The 15,928-nt window shown below is 35.1% G+C and overlaps 1 protein-coding gene across 4 annotated transcripts in view; it reads left to right on the forward strand.

Moving 5' to 3' along the window:
• The window catches only part of TRHDE (thyrotropin releasing hormone degrading enzyme), a 361,666-nt gene that overhangs the window by 273,060 nt on the left and 72,678 nt on the right, over window positions 1–15,928 (forward strand). For all 4 annotated transcript variants that reach the window (XM_070600300.1, XM_070600298.1, XM_070600299.1 and 1 more), the window contains 3 exons: window positions 4,953–5,018; window positions 5,645–5,832; window positions 9,891–9,979. In XM_070600300.1, coding sequence (XP_070456401.1) covers window positions 4,953–5,018; window positions 5,645–5,832; window positions 9,891–9,979 — 343 coding nt within the window. The remainder of the gene's footprint in view (window positions 1–4,952; window positions 5,019–5,644; window positions 5,833–9,890; window positions 9,980–15,928) is intronic.

Genomic DNA, 15,928 nt, shown 5'->3' on the forward strand with positions numbered 1-15,928 from the left:
GCCAAAAGAATGACAAATGCCCACTACAGATTTTTGGAGGTACAATTATTCTTAGTAGAAAGCAACAATATTTCAACCTTTTTGTCACATAGTCAGGAAAATCAATACCGAAATTTACCTGGCGTTTCCCAGACCAGGCTCACAAGTAGAAGGGATCTTACTTCCCAGGGTCACTGAAGCTCAGACTCCCATCCTTCGTCTCACTGGAGAAAGCACTTTTGGTGGTCTACCCACAGGATAGTCTACTCTTCTTTCTTACCAACCCAATTATGCTTTATTCAGACTCTCACCTCTTCTGTACAACCATATGCCTCGCAGCACCCGGTCCTGTCTTGTGCAGTCCTGACCCAGTGCTCCCTGAAGCCTCACCATGGGCTTCGGCAGAGCACACATGGCAGTCTGACAAGTGAGAAAGGGGAGGCTCCATGAGGGATTTGAGGGGAAGCTTTCCTAATCGTTAAGAGAGGTTCTCAGGGAGAAATTCAGTCTCTTTTCTCTGTGCCGTGTCATGTCTGAAGGTGATGCTTGGGATGACTGCAACCATCCACCCCACATCTGGAGATGAAGCCAAAAGTTACATAAACGTGGGGCCAGAAGAATTCCGGAGGAAAGGAACTGGGGCTCCGTCCTAACTTCTTATAATAGGACAGAATCAATCCTGTCATTAGAAGGGCCTTCTAGGGTTGATTTCTTGTTATCTGAGCTAACCACATATAAACCAGTCCATCCCACTTTGGTTTTTATCAAGCTATCCCTCCATGTCCTGAAGAATAAACCATGTACAGTTGATCCTCTGTTTTCACAGTGCTGAAGGACTCATTAATGGGAGAGCAACGATACCATAATTAGTTCCACGTGAATCTTAAGAGAGAATAGTGCTTTACTTCCTCAGCTCACATTTAACTTTTCCCCATGTCTTTATTAGTCCCGTTGGCCTTTATTCGTGAAACATTGTGGACCGTGTCACTTGTTAGCAAAGAAAGTACAACAAAAAATTCTCCTACCCAATAGTTCACAGTCTTTTGGTGATATCATATGCAATTGCATATATCAATGCAAGATATGCAAGATGTTTGATCTGACAAATATGCACTGAAATAACAAATTATTTCCCATATTAGTGTTTAAATATTACATTTTCGGGAACCTGATGGATACAAGAAATCTCTCTTTACTGCATTGTCAGTTGTACAGAAAGACCTATTGCATAAGGAAAGTCAGAAATCACACAAATCTATTGAGCATTTCCTGTGTTCCATAGACGCGTAGGGTACATAGATGCTGGGTGAAGCGTGGTCAACGGGAACAACAGGGTCCTTATTCTTATGGAGTTTACAGACTATATGGGCAGTCAGACTAACAAACAGGCAATTATAACACAGCGTCATAAATGCTCTTATATGGTGAAACGTGTGAAAATATAAGAGGCGTACTTAACTCAGAATTAGGAAGGGGGTGGGGTGGGTTCCTGGAAGAAATGCATCAAACTTGAGTCCTCGATACTGGATTGAAGTAGGCAAAGGAGAAAAGAATACGTAGAGACCTGCATGTGCAAAGAACTAGAAAAGGGAGAAAATATGCATTGGGCATCTGCAGAAAGAGAAAGTGGCTAAGTTCGGGTGGGAAGCACCAGATGGGATTGGAAAGGTACAGAGGTACCAGACCACAAGGGACAATTTTAAGTTACATTAGGGTGTTTGGACTATATTCTGAGTGTAGTGGGGATTTGTGTGTACCTTTGATGAAGGGCATTCTGGCTGCATGATAGAGATGGGTTGGAAAGAGACAGAGCAGAAGCAGTACCAGTAGTAGCCATCCAGGCAAGATACTGTAGGGTGGCCGTCAAAGAGGTAAAAGGGGGAGGGATCTTGGAGGAATACTTAGGACGTGAATCGTTACCTGAATGTGTTGGAAAGGGAGAGAGAGGCATTAGAGATGACTCCTTGGCTGAGGTGGACAGAAGGGTTCCCTGGGGAAGGGCTGCCAAAAGGAACTAATATGGGCGAGGACAGTGAGTTCAGGTTTGAACATGACTCTTAGTTATCTGTAGGGTATCTCGTGGATACTGGATTTGGGTCAGCAGTTGTGTGCGCAGGTATGGGGTTTGGACATGGGCTGGAGTCTCCGAGTTCCAATTGTTTTCATGTGCTGGATTCTTTATTATTGTTAATGATGCTTTTCCTTGTATAACTCAGTGTTCCAATGTGTAGCCTGAAATGCTTAAAAAACTATGGCTTCAGATGTCTAGAGAATAGTTACTGTGTACTAGGCACTCTTCATTCTTCTAACACTGTGAAGATATTACATCAATTATTCCTCAGAAAAACTACACAACAGGTACTTTTATTAACCCCATTTTATGGATGTGAAGGGAGGCACAAAGAAGTTAAGCAACCGGCCAAAGATCATAAAGCTCAGGAGCACTAGAGCTGTATTTGAACAAAGACAGTCAGACTCCCATTCCTGCACTTTATGTATCAGAATATACTTTCCTTAATACACTTTTAACTTTTAACCAGTGTATAGTGTCAGTTTTGTCCCTTAAGAATGTTTGAGTGGTCATCTTTGTTTTATTCTTTTCAACAACTCTACTATTTTTGAAATACTTTGGAGAACCACAATTCTTTTTACAGGTAATGTTAAATCATGCTTCTACTTTATATCATAATGTCAAATCTACTGCTAATTGACTTCCATACACATAAATATAAATTTCCATTTCAGATTCATGACTCCAGTTCTTTCCGTATTCATTGACTTGTAGGTTTGAAAGGGACTTGAAATCTTCTTCTTCAATTGCATATCCAACGTTTGACTTCATCTTGTCAAGTGGTTATTGTACCAAAACTTCTATAGTCTCAGTCACAGAATCTCCCTATGTAAATCACAGCTCAGTCTTCACAATTGTTCTCAATAACCTTTTCTCCACCACTGTTTTGCCCGCATCTGGAAAGCAACCTGGCACATGCAAAACGCACCATACATTTTGTGGAATGAATCAAGAAATAAATGATTGGTTATCAAGAAACCATGCTCACTATTCTTTAAATTTCTTTGAAATTCTACAAAGACAAAGCAAAACTGCTTTAATTCAAAATAGGTCTATTTTTTCTACAAGAGGAAGGCTAAAATAACTAAGGACAAGATTTGGGGGTTTTTTTGGGAAACAAGAGTTGACATATGTAGAATTCGATAACACCTGAAAATTTGGACTGCTGGGGGTCCAGGAAGACATGCTGTCTACCCTGAATACAGAGGCAGGCAAGTTGGAGCTGCTTCCTAAGCCTGGATAACTACCACTTCAGGCAGTTGAATTTCAGGCAGTTCAAATTCTTGAAATGTAAATTTGAACTTTATTCTTAATTGAGGAGGGAACCAAGAGCTCAAGTTGATGATCAATATTGGGCCAAAGTCAACTCGTAGATGAATAGTTGGATTTTTATGCTCTGTCTGTGAAAAGAAACCCGTAGTTCTGTATTGGACATGTCAAGTCCATGTGGTAGTCCTTTGTTGCCTCTTTTGGCTTATCCTAGCAGCACTATCCCAAACAGAACCCAGGAATAAATAGTTCTAATTTTAATACTTTTTATTATAGCAACACTAAATAAAATTTAAATTTATTTTCCATACTCCCATTGTTCCCAAATTTATTCCAGTGTTTAAAAAAAAGCATAAAAGATAATTCTGACAATTAACTCTGAAATAAATTTATTTAAATCCTGCCCCCTGGGTTCTAAGTAAAACTGCCTCACATGGTATGTTCAAAGCCAAAATTGGGGTTTAGATTTTTTATTCAGGGTTGCGCTTTTTCAATAAAGTTATTCATAACACCTGATGACCATGATGAATTTGTGGTTGTTAAGTTAGCTTTGGGCACTGCATCTCTAGGAGTCTGATTAAGTGGGAGTTGCGATTTGCTGTGCTCTGAGTTGCCAACAAAGCTGAATCTGTCATAGGTGCTACAATTTGTATTTCAGAAAATTTACTTCCCCGACTTTAATTATCCCCAAAGTATTCCACTCTACATAAAGTACTGACAGGAGTCAGCAAATTTTTTTTTTCAGTTTCAGTACTGTGATATAAATTAGGATTTGTCTACTACCTACATGTTGTAGAGATGATGGAATTTCAAATGAAGGAGGGCACCCTCTGTTTTACAGTATAAAACACTATTTTCCACTCATTTTTTCACTTTGGATTAAAAAAAATAATACCAAGCAGCCATAACTAAATAACATTCACAGTGACATAAACCATGCTTCTTAGAAGGGATCAGGCGTGAATCAGATGGAAAGTGTGTAGATTTAATTACTAATGATTGAAAAGGACAAGTCCTAAGTTCAAAGATATTAAATAAACTTGTGAGTGACTTTTTCTTGTTAACTATTATCATGTGTTTTAAACTCATGATTGTAAGTATGTGTCGTTCCGTATTAGGCAGCCGGTCCTTCGCAGGGAGCCGAGGGGACTGGGCAGGTGGTGGAGATGGTTGTCACTCTGGGCAGAGCAGTCCCTCTTCACATCAGCATGTGCCAGTCAGGGTTTTGTGTTTTTTCCCATAGAACAAAATATTTGTTTTCAACACTTCAACATAAGAACCTGATGGAAAAATTTCCTTTGAATATTTCATTGCAGAGCCAGTTCCTTCAAAATTGACCTAGCGTGGCTTGCTAATTAGAGGAAGACCTTTGACCCTGGAAATTCATAAAAAGTCATTATGGCTACAAATTTTTTTTAACAGATTAATATTGTTTGATGTCTTAATTAAGGAATATGCTATAGTAAATCTCTGAAATATTTTAAAATGAGATTCTTCATCTTTTTGCATGTCTTTCTCTTGGTATTAATGCAATTCCAACAAATGGAAATGGTTAATTGAATTGAGAAATAAATATGTTCACTGGTAATTGCTTAGCCTTTGAATTGTAATTACAATTTTGTGTTCTTTGCAGGATTATTTAACCATTCATAAGTATGGCAATGCCGCCAGAAACGATCTCTGGAATGCACTATCAGAGGTAAGGCAGAGGAAGCTGGAATGTCAAACCTTTTCTTGAATATTTGAATTGAGTTTATAAAACATTCATAACTTTTATTGACACTGACTGTTTTTTCTTTTTATATTTCCATTTTCCTGGTGTTGCTTTCTTGTTTTATTTTAGATACATTATAAAGATAAGGGGATTTAAAATTACTTAAACTTCAAATGGTAGTAAAACTACCATTTCAAACATGACTACTTCTGAAATATAATTTTAATATGGTGTAAGATATTCATGTTAAAGAGAAAAATATTGGCATTTTAAAGAATTTTTGTGTGTGTGAATAACAAAAATTTAAATTTGATAGTAGACATACTTGGGATACTTAATGATGCTGCACGTACTTGCTTTAACAATAAAATGTGTTTTATCTTCCATGAGGTAAAAACTTTAATGTTAGTAAAGCTTTCATTTCTATATATATGCATGAAGTTTAACTTAAGGCAAGAAGATCAATTTTACTAACACATTATAAGAGCTTCACTGATTTTAAGTGTTTTCATATTTAGGTAAATCATAAAGTAAAAATGAAAATGGTTTAATGCTAATTATGTTTATAATTCATGTTTATAAAACTAATTTATACAATTTTGGTTATAAAGGCTTTAAAAAGGAACGGGAAATATGTAAATATACAAGAAGTAATGGATCAGTGGACACTCCAGATGGGTTATCCTGTTATCACCATCTTGGGAAATACAACAGCAGAAAACAGAATAATAATTACCCAACAACATTTTATTTATGACATCAGTGCTAAAACTAAAGCACTTGAACTTCAAAATAACAGGTACAACACACTTTGCTACATGAAAAAATTGCTATTATTTTTATTTTCACTTTGCATTTTAATATTTAAAAAGCATTGATAACATAATTCTAAAGTGTTGTAAGTGAAATAGAGTTTTCATTTCTTTATTTAAATATCAGATTTTCAGTTTGATTCCTCTTTACTTCCACTTCTAGATGTTTTAACCATCAAGATGACAGTTCATCAAAGTTATTTTGCTTAGGAAGACAGAATTTAAATTATCATGGTGATTTAAAAAAATAATATGGTTTTTTTACTTTTCTCTGTAAACGTTTGTTGAAATAAATTCAAGAAAGTTAAGATGCATTGAGGTGAATTAAATGGAATTGAGCAAACTGAGATTTATTAACAAATGCGAACAGAAAGTAGCAATCCAGAAAGGCTAATTAAAACAAACAAAAACCCCCACAACTAGACTCAATAATGTCAGAGCCAAAGGAACTCAAACTAGATTCATTTAAAATGATCTAAGTATTAATGCTTCTTAGTATCAACGTATGTTCTCTTCCCTCAGTTTTAGTGTTTAAAACCACTAACCAGACAACATACATAGAATTTTGATTTGTTGATACTTTAACTTTCTTTTGAAACTCTTATTGAATTACTGGTAATTCAGAACCTAGTGTTTCCTTCTTTTACTTCATGATTTTTACAGTCCTGTGTCTGATTAAAGGCTGAGCCAGGGAAAGAGAGCAGAACGCCTATCAGTCAGTCTCTTTTTTTTACGAGGTGCCCTAATAGGAGGTAGGGAGCAGAGAACGCGGGGGATAGAGGTTACAATTAATTAATAAAGTGGGAGGTCTGGATCAGGTTGGTCATGGTGTCTCCCAATACCTTGGAAAATTAGGAGTCATCCAACAGCATCTAGGAGATCTGGAATGCACACTAGGTTTACTTCGTTATCTCCAGGAGGAACAGAAATCCTTCTCAAGTAGACTAACTCCAAGACTGGCTATAGGAAGAAGTCACTGAGAAGTTCATGAGTGCTTTCTGGTGACTAAATGTGGAACCTGATTTAGGAAAGCATTGTCTTAAATCTCCTACTCGATAAATATGTTGGCCCTCAACAGATTGCCCCTTGCATTCTAACTGGACCTGTGGAATATGGTTTTACCCTGCCACACGGTCAGGCTCTGACTCTGTCAGTGCTTCTTTAACCAGCCTGGATTCCCCAGAGCTGACAAATGCTGCTTCTGATCGCCCACTGTCTGGCCCCAGGCTAAACATGCTTAGGCATCAAGCCCGGCCTTGCCAGGAAGTACATAAAAACTACCTGACGGGGGCAAAGTTAGAGAGATTCAGGCCATGCCTTTGAGGATGATCAGTCTGACATAAGCATCACTGATGCAGAAAAACGTAAAGGGCACATAGATGACAGAACAAATTTTGAACAAAAAGACTCTGTCAATCTATAACATACATCAGGTGTATCAGCCAGGAGTCTGACTCTGTAAAGGAAGAATTTCTCCTAGGCTGTGTAAGTATATGGAACATCTGTACAGCTTTGCCTTTGCTGGAGTTATAAAATCATATGGATGATTTTGAGAACTTGGGATAGAAAGTATTAAGAGTAAGATAATGCATAGCATCCCATTAAACTAAAAAATTATTTTTTATCGATTTTGAAATAGTAGAGCTTAAAGTTGGAAATTTAGTATTCATTTTTAACTTATTATCATTTATTCACTTATTAACTCTGTGGTCAAAGCTTCAGGACCAATTCTATTTGCCCTTTGTCTTAGCCTTCCTGGATCGTTATTATCTACGGCAAACAGTTGAGGTAGGAAACGCAGTACCCACCTACACCAGAAATCCTGTGATTTGTGGATGTTTTCTGAGCCACTATAATCAATCCTTTGTCGTGAATTTTGTAGAGGGCGCTAGAATATCACCACAACATACCTAGAACATTGTTAATGTGTACAGTAATTATGGTTTTCATATGTAGTCGCTGTATTGCAGCATAGAAAAGAAAGATCTTTACATAATTGCATAAAGTTAGTTGATATGTAAAATGAGTAAACTATTTGCTAAAATTTCATGATTTAGAAGAATACAGGTTAATTACAGCAAAATTATGTTTGTTTGTATTAGGAGCAAATAATATTTCACAAACATTTTATGATCATGCTTCCAAAAAGACAAATTTATTATTGAGGATTTTTATACACCCTCAATTTTATATATTTGTTGCCCTTTAACTGATTCTTATTTGACTCCACAATTTAGTTGACCAACTCAATGTGGGGGATACGTACCAGAAAGCCCTAAGGTTGCTCTCTGTCCCCCTGTACACTGATTTGGTCCCTTTTATTTAACTCCAAGCCGATCCCCCTCAGTCCCGTCCCACAGCAGTTTATGGAATGCCTTCCATTTCCAGGCATTTGCAAGCTCTTAGGTATGCAAAAATGAGCTCCTGGTTTAATTTGGGAATCCTATGCAGAGCAGCCATTGTTGTCTAACTAATTATTCCAGTTAATCAAAAAAGAGTCATTATTCTTAGAGAACGGCTGTTAAAGAAATATATGTCAATTCTCTGTGTCTTCCTCACAGTAAATCCTTTTTTAAGTATTTGTGGCATATTCTTTGTCTTATGGATACTTGGAGTTTGGAGGTGTTTGTTGAAGAGCTCACACGGATTGTGTTCACTGCTAACTTCCACCTTAAAAACAATACCTTTGGCTACTGTAGGATGTTTATTTCCTGACCAGTTGGGTGAAGTCCACTGCAGTATAGCACAGTGTCTCCACGAAGTTGACACTCAGAAATGTTTCTCAGTTTAAGTAGAACGTATACCTCTAAAATTTAGAATCTTGAATATATTATTTTAACTTTCTATATTGGAGATAGCAGGTTGTATAAAATTATGAACTTCTTCCAATCTTCCATTTGGATTTTCTACTATTACTGAATTCTGTTTATTGTCAATTGGAAACAGGAAACGATAAAATAATCAAATTCCACCTGGCAGATGGAGATGCTCTGCTCTCCCACCACCTAAAGACGTAGTCACTGTAATGTTAGTCACATAACCGCAGACACGGTCCCTGGAAAATTCTCAATTCTCTGTTCACTCTCACAGCTGCTGAGCTTACCCGCTCTCTCTTTTAAATATTTTTAAAATCAAAAATATTTTTCACAAACTGGATATTGTTGGCTACCCCTGCTGCTAATGGTGCAGTGAGAGGTCAACATACTCAGGCTGTATTTTAGGGAAAGAAACAACATGTAGTCATTGGACTTATTGTAAAACAATCCAGCTTGTCTCTGGGTCCTCCTTTGAGATTAAAGTGATATGGCTTCATGTAAAGTAGAGGGAGGCCTCAATTTTTATTCTATAAAAAGTCAAATTCTAGGAAATGCCTATCTTTAATAGCTGAGATTCATGACTGATCCCTGCACGCTGGTGGATGATTTCACACGTAAATTTGGAAATTCCGTTTCAGTAAACAGAGCATTAAGTGTGTCCCACTGTGTTTCTTGTATTGATCTGGATTTTAAGGGAATCTGCTTTTGCCTCTCTTTCCTGCTTTGCTGAGTAACTTTAGGTGTGCTGTATTAATCTTTCTGTAAAATATGATGAGTGCTTTTTAGAATAGTTAGATACACAAGGAGAATGTTGAAATGTAAATGCATGAAACCACTGAAGTGTGTACTCATCTAATATAGAAACAAGTAGAAAGGAGTCATTTGGAGACTTTAATCAATACGTGGTGTGGCTCTGATTTATAGATTTTTAGCTCCTTTTTATTCCCAATGCAAAATGCAAGTCTGTTTTTTTTTCCTTTCGCAAGATAAATTGTCTTGTTGGCAAGCCCCTTTTGTATTAAAATTAAAACTCTTAGAAGCCAAATCTGCTTACTGGCATTGAAAGGGTGAATTCATTTTCTTGTCTTCTTCCTTACTCTTATGACTGGGGCATTTTTTTAGTTCCCCTGAAGAGAATAATAAAAATCTCACAGAGGATCTATGGGAAATGTTGTTTGTTTACTTGTTGTAACCTTTTTTATTCTTAAAGCTTCTCTTTTATTTTGCAGTTACCTGTGGCAGATTCCATTAACTATTGTGGTAGGAAATAGAAGCCATGTGTCTTCAGAGGCAATTATTTGGGTGTCTAACAAATCAGGTAAAATATATATTCTCGCCTAAGGAACTGTTTGGTTTCAGATAATTGTTCAGCAACTTAACCTCTGGTTTCAGCTGTTATAAAAATGTGAATAAAGACAAATTAGAAAGAGAATATAGGGGAATGATAATCAATTATCATTAAGTAGAGTAACGTATAATTTCTACATAATCTGATTTCAGTCTGCCTATATAATTATTAAATTTATTTTTGTCTGATGGTAAAGAGAAAATTTAAAACTAAGTATTTGTAGTACTAATTTTAGCTGTTTTAAACTATATAATTCTGTAATCCCAAATGTAATTAAATTATAATCATAACTCCCAATGAAACAGTATGACAAGTACTGAAACACAGGCCACATTTTTAATTTCATTTTCCTATCTTCTCTTTACGAGGTGGGATCTTTAGAGAACGAGCAAGGCCATATTCCCCCTAGAATTAGATAATTATAGAGCCAGAAGGGAGAGTCCTCCCCCAGGTAGGGTCAACCCTCAAGCAGCAGAGAAAGATGAGAGTCTATTGTATTTCTAAATATCTTCAAATAAGACAGTGACCTATTTCAATTCACTGTCAGAAAGCTGTTTCTTCAGTCCAGTCTAAATCCTTCATGCCAAGTGTGAAACCGATCTCTTTTATTTCTGTTCTCCATTGAATCGAAGAAAAAGCCAATTATCATCTTATATGTAAGATTTCATTTAGATTTAGATGGTCAAGGATGTCGACATTTTGTTTTTCGTACTCCTTTCTCAAGAACATTCTGCTAATTGATGATATCTTGCTATTTCGTAAGCATCATTTTAAACAGCCACAAATGTTTTTTTGAAATAAGGTGAGATATAAATAAATAAATAACAAAATAAATATTGCTTCTTCCCCTCAGTCTTGCTACTATAAGGGAGCTGTAGGTGCTGAAAATACCTGCACACATACAGACACGAAAAAGTCCTTGCAGCAGAGTCTAATCTGCTTGCCAGAAATATAAACACTTGTATTTTCAGTTGAATTTTTATTCACGTTTGCGTGTTATTGTATTTTTAACACATAATCACATATTATGAAAACATGTGCTTTCATTTATATATATTGTGTATAAAACATTCATGTGTAATGTAGTGATGCATTGAAATGCTTACTTTAAAATTTGTTGGTGTTTCTCCTTTTAAATTACTTATTATAATCTCTTCTTTTCATTTCTCAGAGTTAGTACCTATGCCGTGATTCTGAATTCATACTTATTGTGTTATTTGTCTTTCTACTTCCATTATACCTTCATGTAGTTGTTTTATTTATCTACATAATTTGTCATGAAATGATGAGCGAAGGCAGTGAGTTGTTATTATAATGATCCCACTATTAGAATGAAATCATACCTCTATAGAATTGCTAAGAATATGAAATAGAACAGTTGTCAGAAATAAAGCAAAATATTATGTAGAATGGAAATGGGAAATTTAGAAGAGTGCCAAGATATTGATCAGACATCAGGATCAGCCCAAAACTTCACTTTCAAACAGTGCAGGGATTCCGAGCATGTCTGATTCTTCCTGGACGCTTTTCCCAGGACCCTTGCCTCTAACTTCCTAGTCGTTTCCACACTGTTATTCATGGTGTCCTGTTATTCCACACAGAGTGTCCAGAAGAGTGCCGCAGCTTTTCTTGACCAAGAGCCACAGGTTGTTGTATCTGAGAGGCTGTTTCCGTGTTTAGTCTTTCGTTATTAACCAGGAATAATGACAACATGATATTTCAAACCCTGTCTTTGTCTAAAACATCACCCATGTTAACACACAGCGTTGTTACCCAGCTACATAGTTTGTGCAGTGCAGAGCTCTGGGACATGAGGTTCACATAGACTATGATATGAATGGCGCCCTCCTCACCCCAAAATCAGAGTGCAGTCTCCAGAGTGTGTGTGTTATCTTCCAGTAAACCAGAGCAGAGTCTTCTGGCTGATACTAGTTGAAATGGTGAGGTTTTTGTCGGCAATGTTTATACCAAGTAGTAAATGTTCCTTGAAAGCACTTTGTAAATACATAAATAAGGGAGACGTTTCCAAAAATGACCTAATGAAAGGCAACCTTTCTATTTGCCCTGTTTAATCTCATTCTAACTGTATTTGATTTTACCTTGAAGTCATTCATTCTGATGACGAATAGAAAACTGACACCAGGAAAATATTAGGAAAAAGGAAAGATTGTTAACTCTTGTCTCTTTTTATATGTTGCTTGTTCTTCTTTTCAAAATATAGTTAACCAGTATCAATGAAAATGTTTCTCCCTAAAAAACATTAAGAAAATTTTCTGGTCAATTCTTATCAACATATTTTTAAAAAATTCCACCTTTGAATTATAACAATCAGATCGTTTCTATAATGTTTTACTATCAGAAATATAGATTTGATCTCATGAGATACTAAGACAAAATCATTGGTGAATAATATAAAGTATAAATTTGATTTCAATCATCATATACCCTTGACACTTCAATTTTTTTAACCCTTTAGATGAATATCTAACTAATTTCAAATTAAAGCAAAAAGTAGTTTTAAAACCAAGTTTTAACTTATTGAATGCAGGTAAAAAGATTTTTTTCTTTTGTTTTTACTGTGAAAATAGTGAGAAGCAGACATTTCTAAATGTAATAGCTTGCATGTTGACTGGCTATTAATTAATGTGCAATGGAAGGGAATAAATTTAATACCCGATGTTAGGGTAAAAAATATTCAAATAAAAGAGAAACTGATGAAAAGTAGAATAATTTTGTAGCACTTTCCCTAAGCATGGGTTCATATAAGACTCACAATCCTTTAAAGTGAGCATTATTTTTGTCCCCATTTACAAATGAGGAAATCTAACTCTTGAGAAATAACTTGCCCAATGTGTCTTAGGAGCTTGTTTTTCTTTGCTAAATTTATTCCCTCTACCCCTCACACACACACACACACACACACACACACACACACACACAGATTTTAACAATTTAGTAGCTCGCTTTGAAGATCTGTCATTCAACTCATTGCCATTGGATACATGCACATGGTTCTTTATAGGTTCAACAGAGCATTCTCTAATTTAATTCTCACTAGAGTCCAGTGGGAAACCACTATGTGTTGTTATACCTGGGTTTATTTCGCATTGTTACTCATCCTACCCTAGTTGACTTTTTTGTTTGTTTGTTTTAAATTCTGATTATTTTGCAACCAGCCAACAGTAAGTAGAAAGGCCTAATCTTTCTTTTTTTATTCCAAAAGAAAGTATAGAATATAAAAACATAAAATATTATAAAATGCCAACTACTCTGTGCCTTGACATAGTCTAAATCTCATGACATTTTGGATACATTCTAAATATAATTTTAAATTCTTATTACTAACACTAGAAATATAACTTCTGTACTTTTTATTATGGTTCTCATCACATCCCCTACCTCATTAGGACATTGGAAAAAATTGCTTTAAAATTCATTGCTTGCCGTTAGTTAATTTGAAGAACATTTTAGAGATATAATTAACTAGAATGAACAAGATATTTAAAAACCTATTACAAAATCTTTCATGAAATATTCTCCAAAGATTTCATTTACAACAAAGGCATAAAAACATATTCATGGACAGTAATAACCTTCAGGTTTTACTTATCAACTCAATAAAATCATACTTAAAAACAAGAGATGTCTGCCTTTCTTATTCTTATCAGATGACGTGGAAGGTGTAGGCATTGTTTTCCTATTTTAATTTGTCTCTACTCTATCTATAAGATGTTGAATGGAATAAGTATAAAAACAAGAGCCAAGTATATCACGTAAGGTTAAGTTATGTCAGCTATCTAAAATGTAAACAGAAGGGAACTTTAAAAATAGGTTTACTATCATAGGAATCCATGACCATTTCAAAATTGTAAAAACCTAAATCATGTGTTCATATATTAAACTTGATACTTTAATAATGTAGTTTCTTCAAAAAACAGCCACTTAGAAGAAAATGATCAAACTGGCTCTTAACTCAAGAGAATTCAATTGCAATTTTAATATGTTTTGTTATAAATGTCTTAATATTCTTGATGACAGAGTTATGGTTACTCAAGAGAAGCAATGTCCTCAATATTTCAGTCTGAATTTTTCTTTACTGAATTCAGACATCATTAATTAAAATCTCTTTTTATGAAGTTATTTTCGTTTTTAAAAATGCCATATTTTTTTAAATTATTTGTTTTTATTTTTCCCTCTGTAAAATAGGGTGACACTCTAAAAAATTCCCAGAAATTGATTGGATCAACACATTAAATTTTTGAAAGATACACAAATCCAAAGTATCATTAACTTAGAAAGCTATTAATACTTTGGGGCAATATCTGATAGATTTATTTTCCTAAGTACCATGAATTAAGCTGGGTAAAATTTCAAACTAAGATAAATAACCCCTTCTTCCAATGAATCATAGAACTGGAAAGGATCTCAAATGCCATTATTTGGCCCTTAGGTTAACAGGTAAGGGAAGTAGGAACCAAAGGGAGTCAGTGACCTAAGTTCAAACATTTATGGTAGGAGAACAGCAACCCAAATTCCACTCTCCTACTCTTATTCTAATTCTTGTTTCCTACCTTTTCAAATCAATACAAGAATGTGAAGAGAGTATATCATAATACAAGAAATGTGTCATACTATCTTGTATCAATAGAGTAGAACGTGGTAAAAAGGACACTGAAGTCAGGAGACTGGAGAAGAACCGTTCCCCACTTTCTCGGACAATTCGATGAATCTGTCTGAGCCTCATTTCTTTACCTGTTCCAACAGATACTCTTTATTAAAAGTGGTAAGAAGCTGAAGTGCTATTTGGAACATTAAAGATTAGATCTTTATGTTCAGTATACATTTATGTTTAAGTATTTTTTTGTTTTACTGTACATTTTTGAAAATTGGCAATATGTTACACACATTGGATTAATTAGCCCACCCCATTCCAGACCTGAGCAATAAATGATCACCCAATAATTTTTGTGGTATAACTTCTTCCTGTGTGGCTTCTACTTGAGAAAGAGTGCTCTGTAAATTTCTGTGTTTCAAAAAAGAAAAAAGAAAAAGAAAACATGTTTTGTAGTCTGACGTGTAAAAATCTTGATAATAGAGTGAAAATTAGAGGTTGTGCCTCTTACTCAGAACCAACACAAATGGTTTGTGTGATGATTTTCTGGTTTTGAGTCATTGTGGAAAGTAAATAGACCAGTGTGGTTTTTTCCCCCTCCTGGATGTGTGTGTGTGTGTGTGTGTGTATAAAGTATAAATTTCAAGTCAACTTCATACCTTTTGTAACTTCTATGTCGCATGAGTCCTGAAGACATCAAAACAAAATCATTAGAATTGTGAACTGTAGTTCTGTGAAATCAATAAACACTGAAATTTAAAGTGAATGGAGGTCTGCATCTGTGCCATATTTGAAGGAGTTAAATATGTAAGTTTTAAGATTGTGTTCCTGGCTTCCTTTAATTGAATTAGCTGGTGAACATAATCAAGTTACCATTTTCCAAAGTGATTCCAATAAGCAGAATTTATTCTCTTTGTTCTAATTACATGTAGAAATATTAGACTCTAATGAGATTCATTTTTTCAACATTATTTATGATGGTGGAAAGTCTGTTATTCATTACTACTTCCAAGAAAGCGTGAGAAAACGGTAAGAAACAACAGTGACTTTCAAATAGATACTTGTTGTTTTAATCACTTCCTTACTGAAGAAAATAAGAGGAATATGTGTCAAAAACTTTTCTTTTATTCTAGGCACATATCGACATACAATCTAACTAGAAGCCACATGAATATAGTAGTAGATTTCTTGCTTACATTTATTCTGAGGAAGAAAATTATGTATAGGTAATGGGGTTTTATTGAGAACAAAAATGTTAATTATAAGAAGACAATTAATTGAGGTAATGAGTAACCAATTAAAAGTTT

The sequence above is a fragment of the Equus przewalskii genome, chromosome 29 (genome assembly GCF_037783145.1).
Source record: "Equus przewalskii isolate Varuska chromosome 29, EquPr2, whole genome shotgun sequence".
NCBI lineage: Eukaryota > Metazoa > Chordata > Mammalia > Perissodactyla > Equidae > Equus > Equus przewalskii.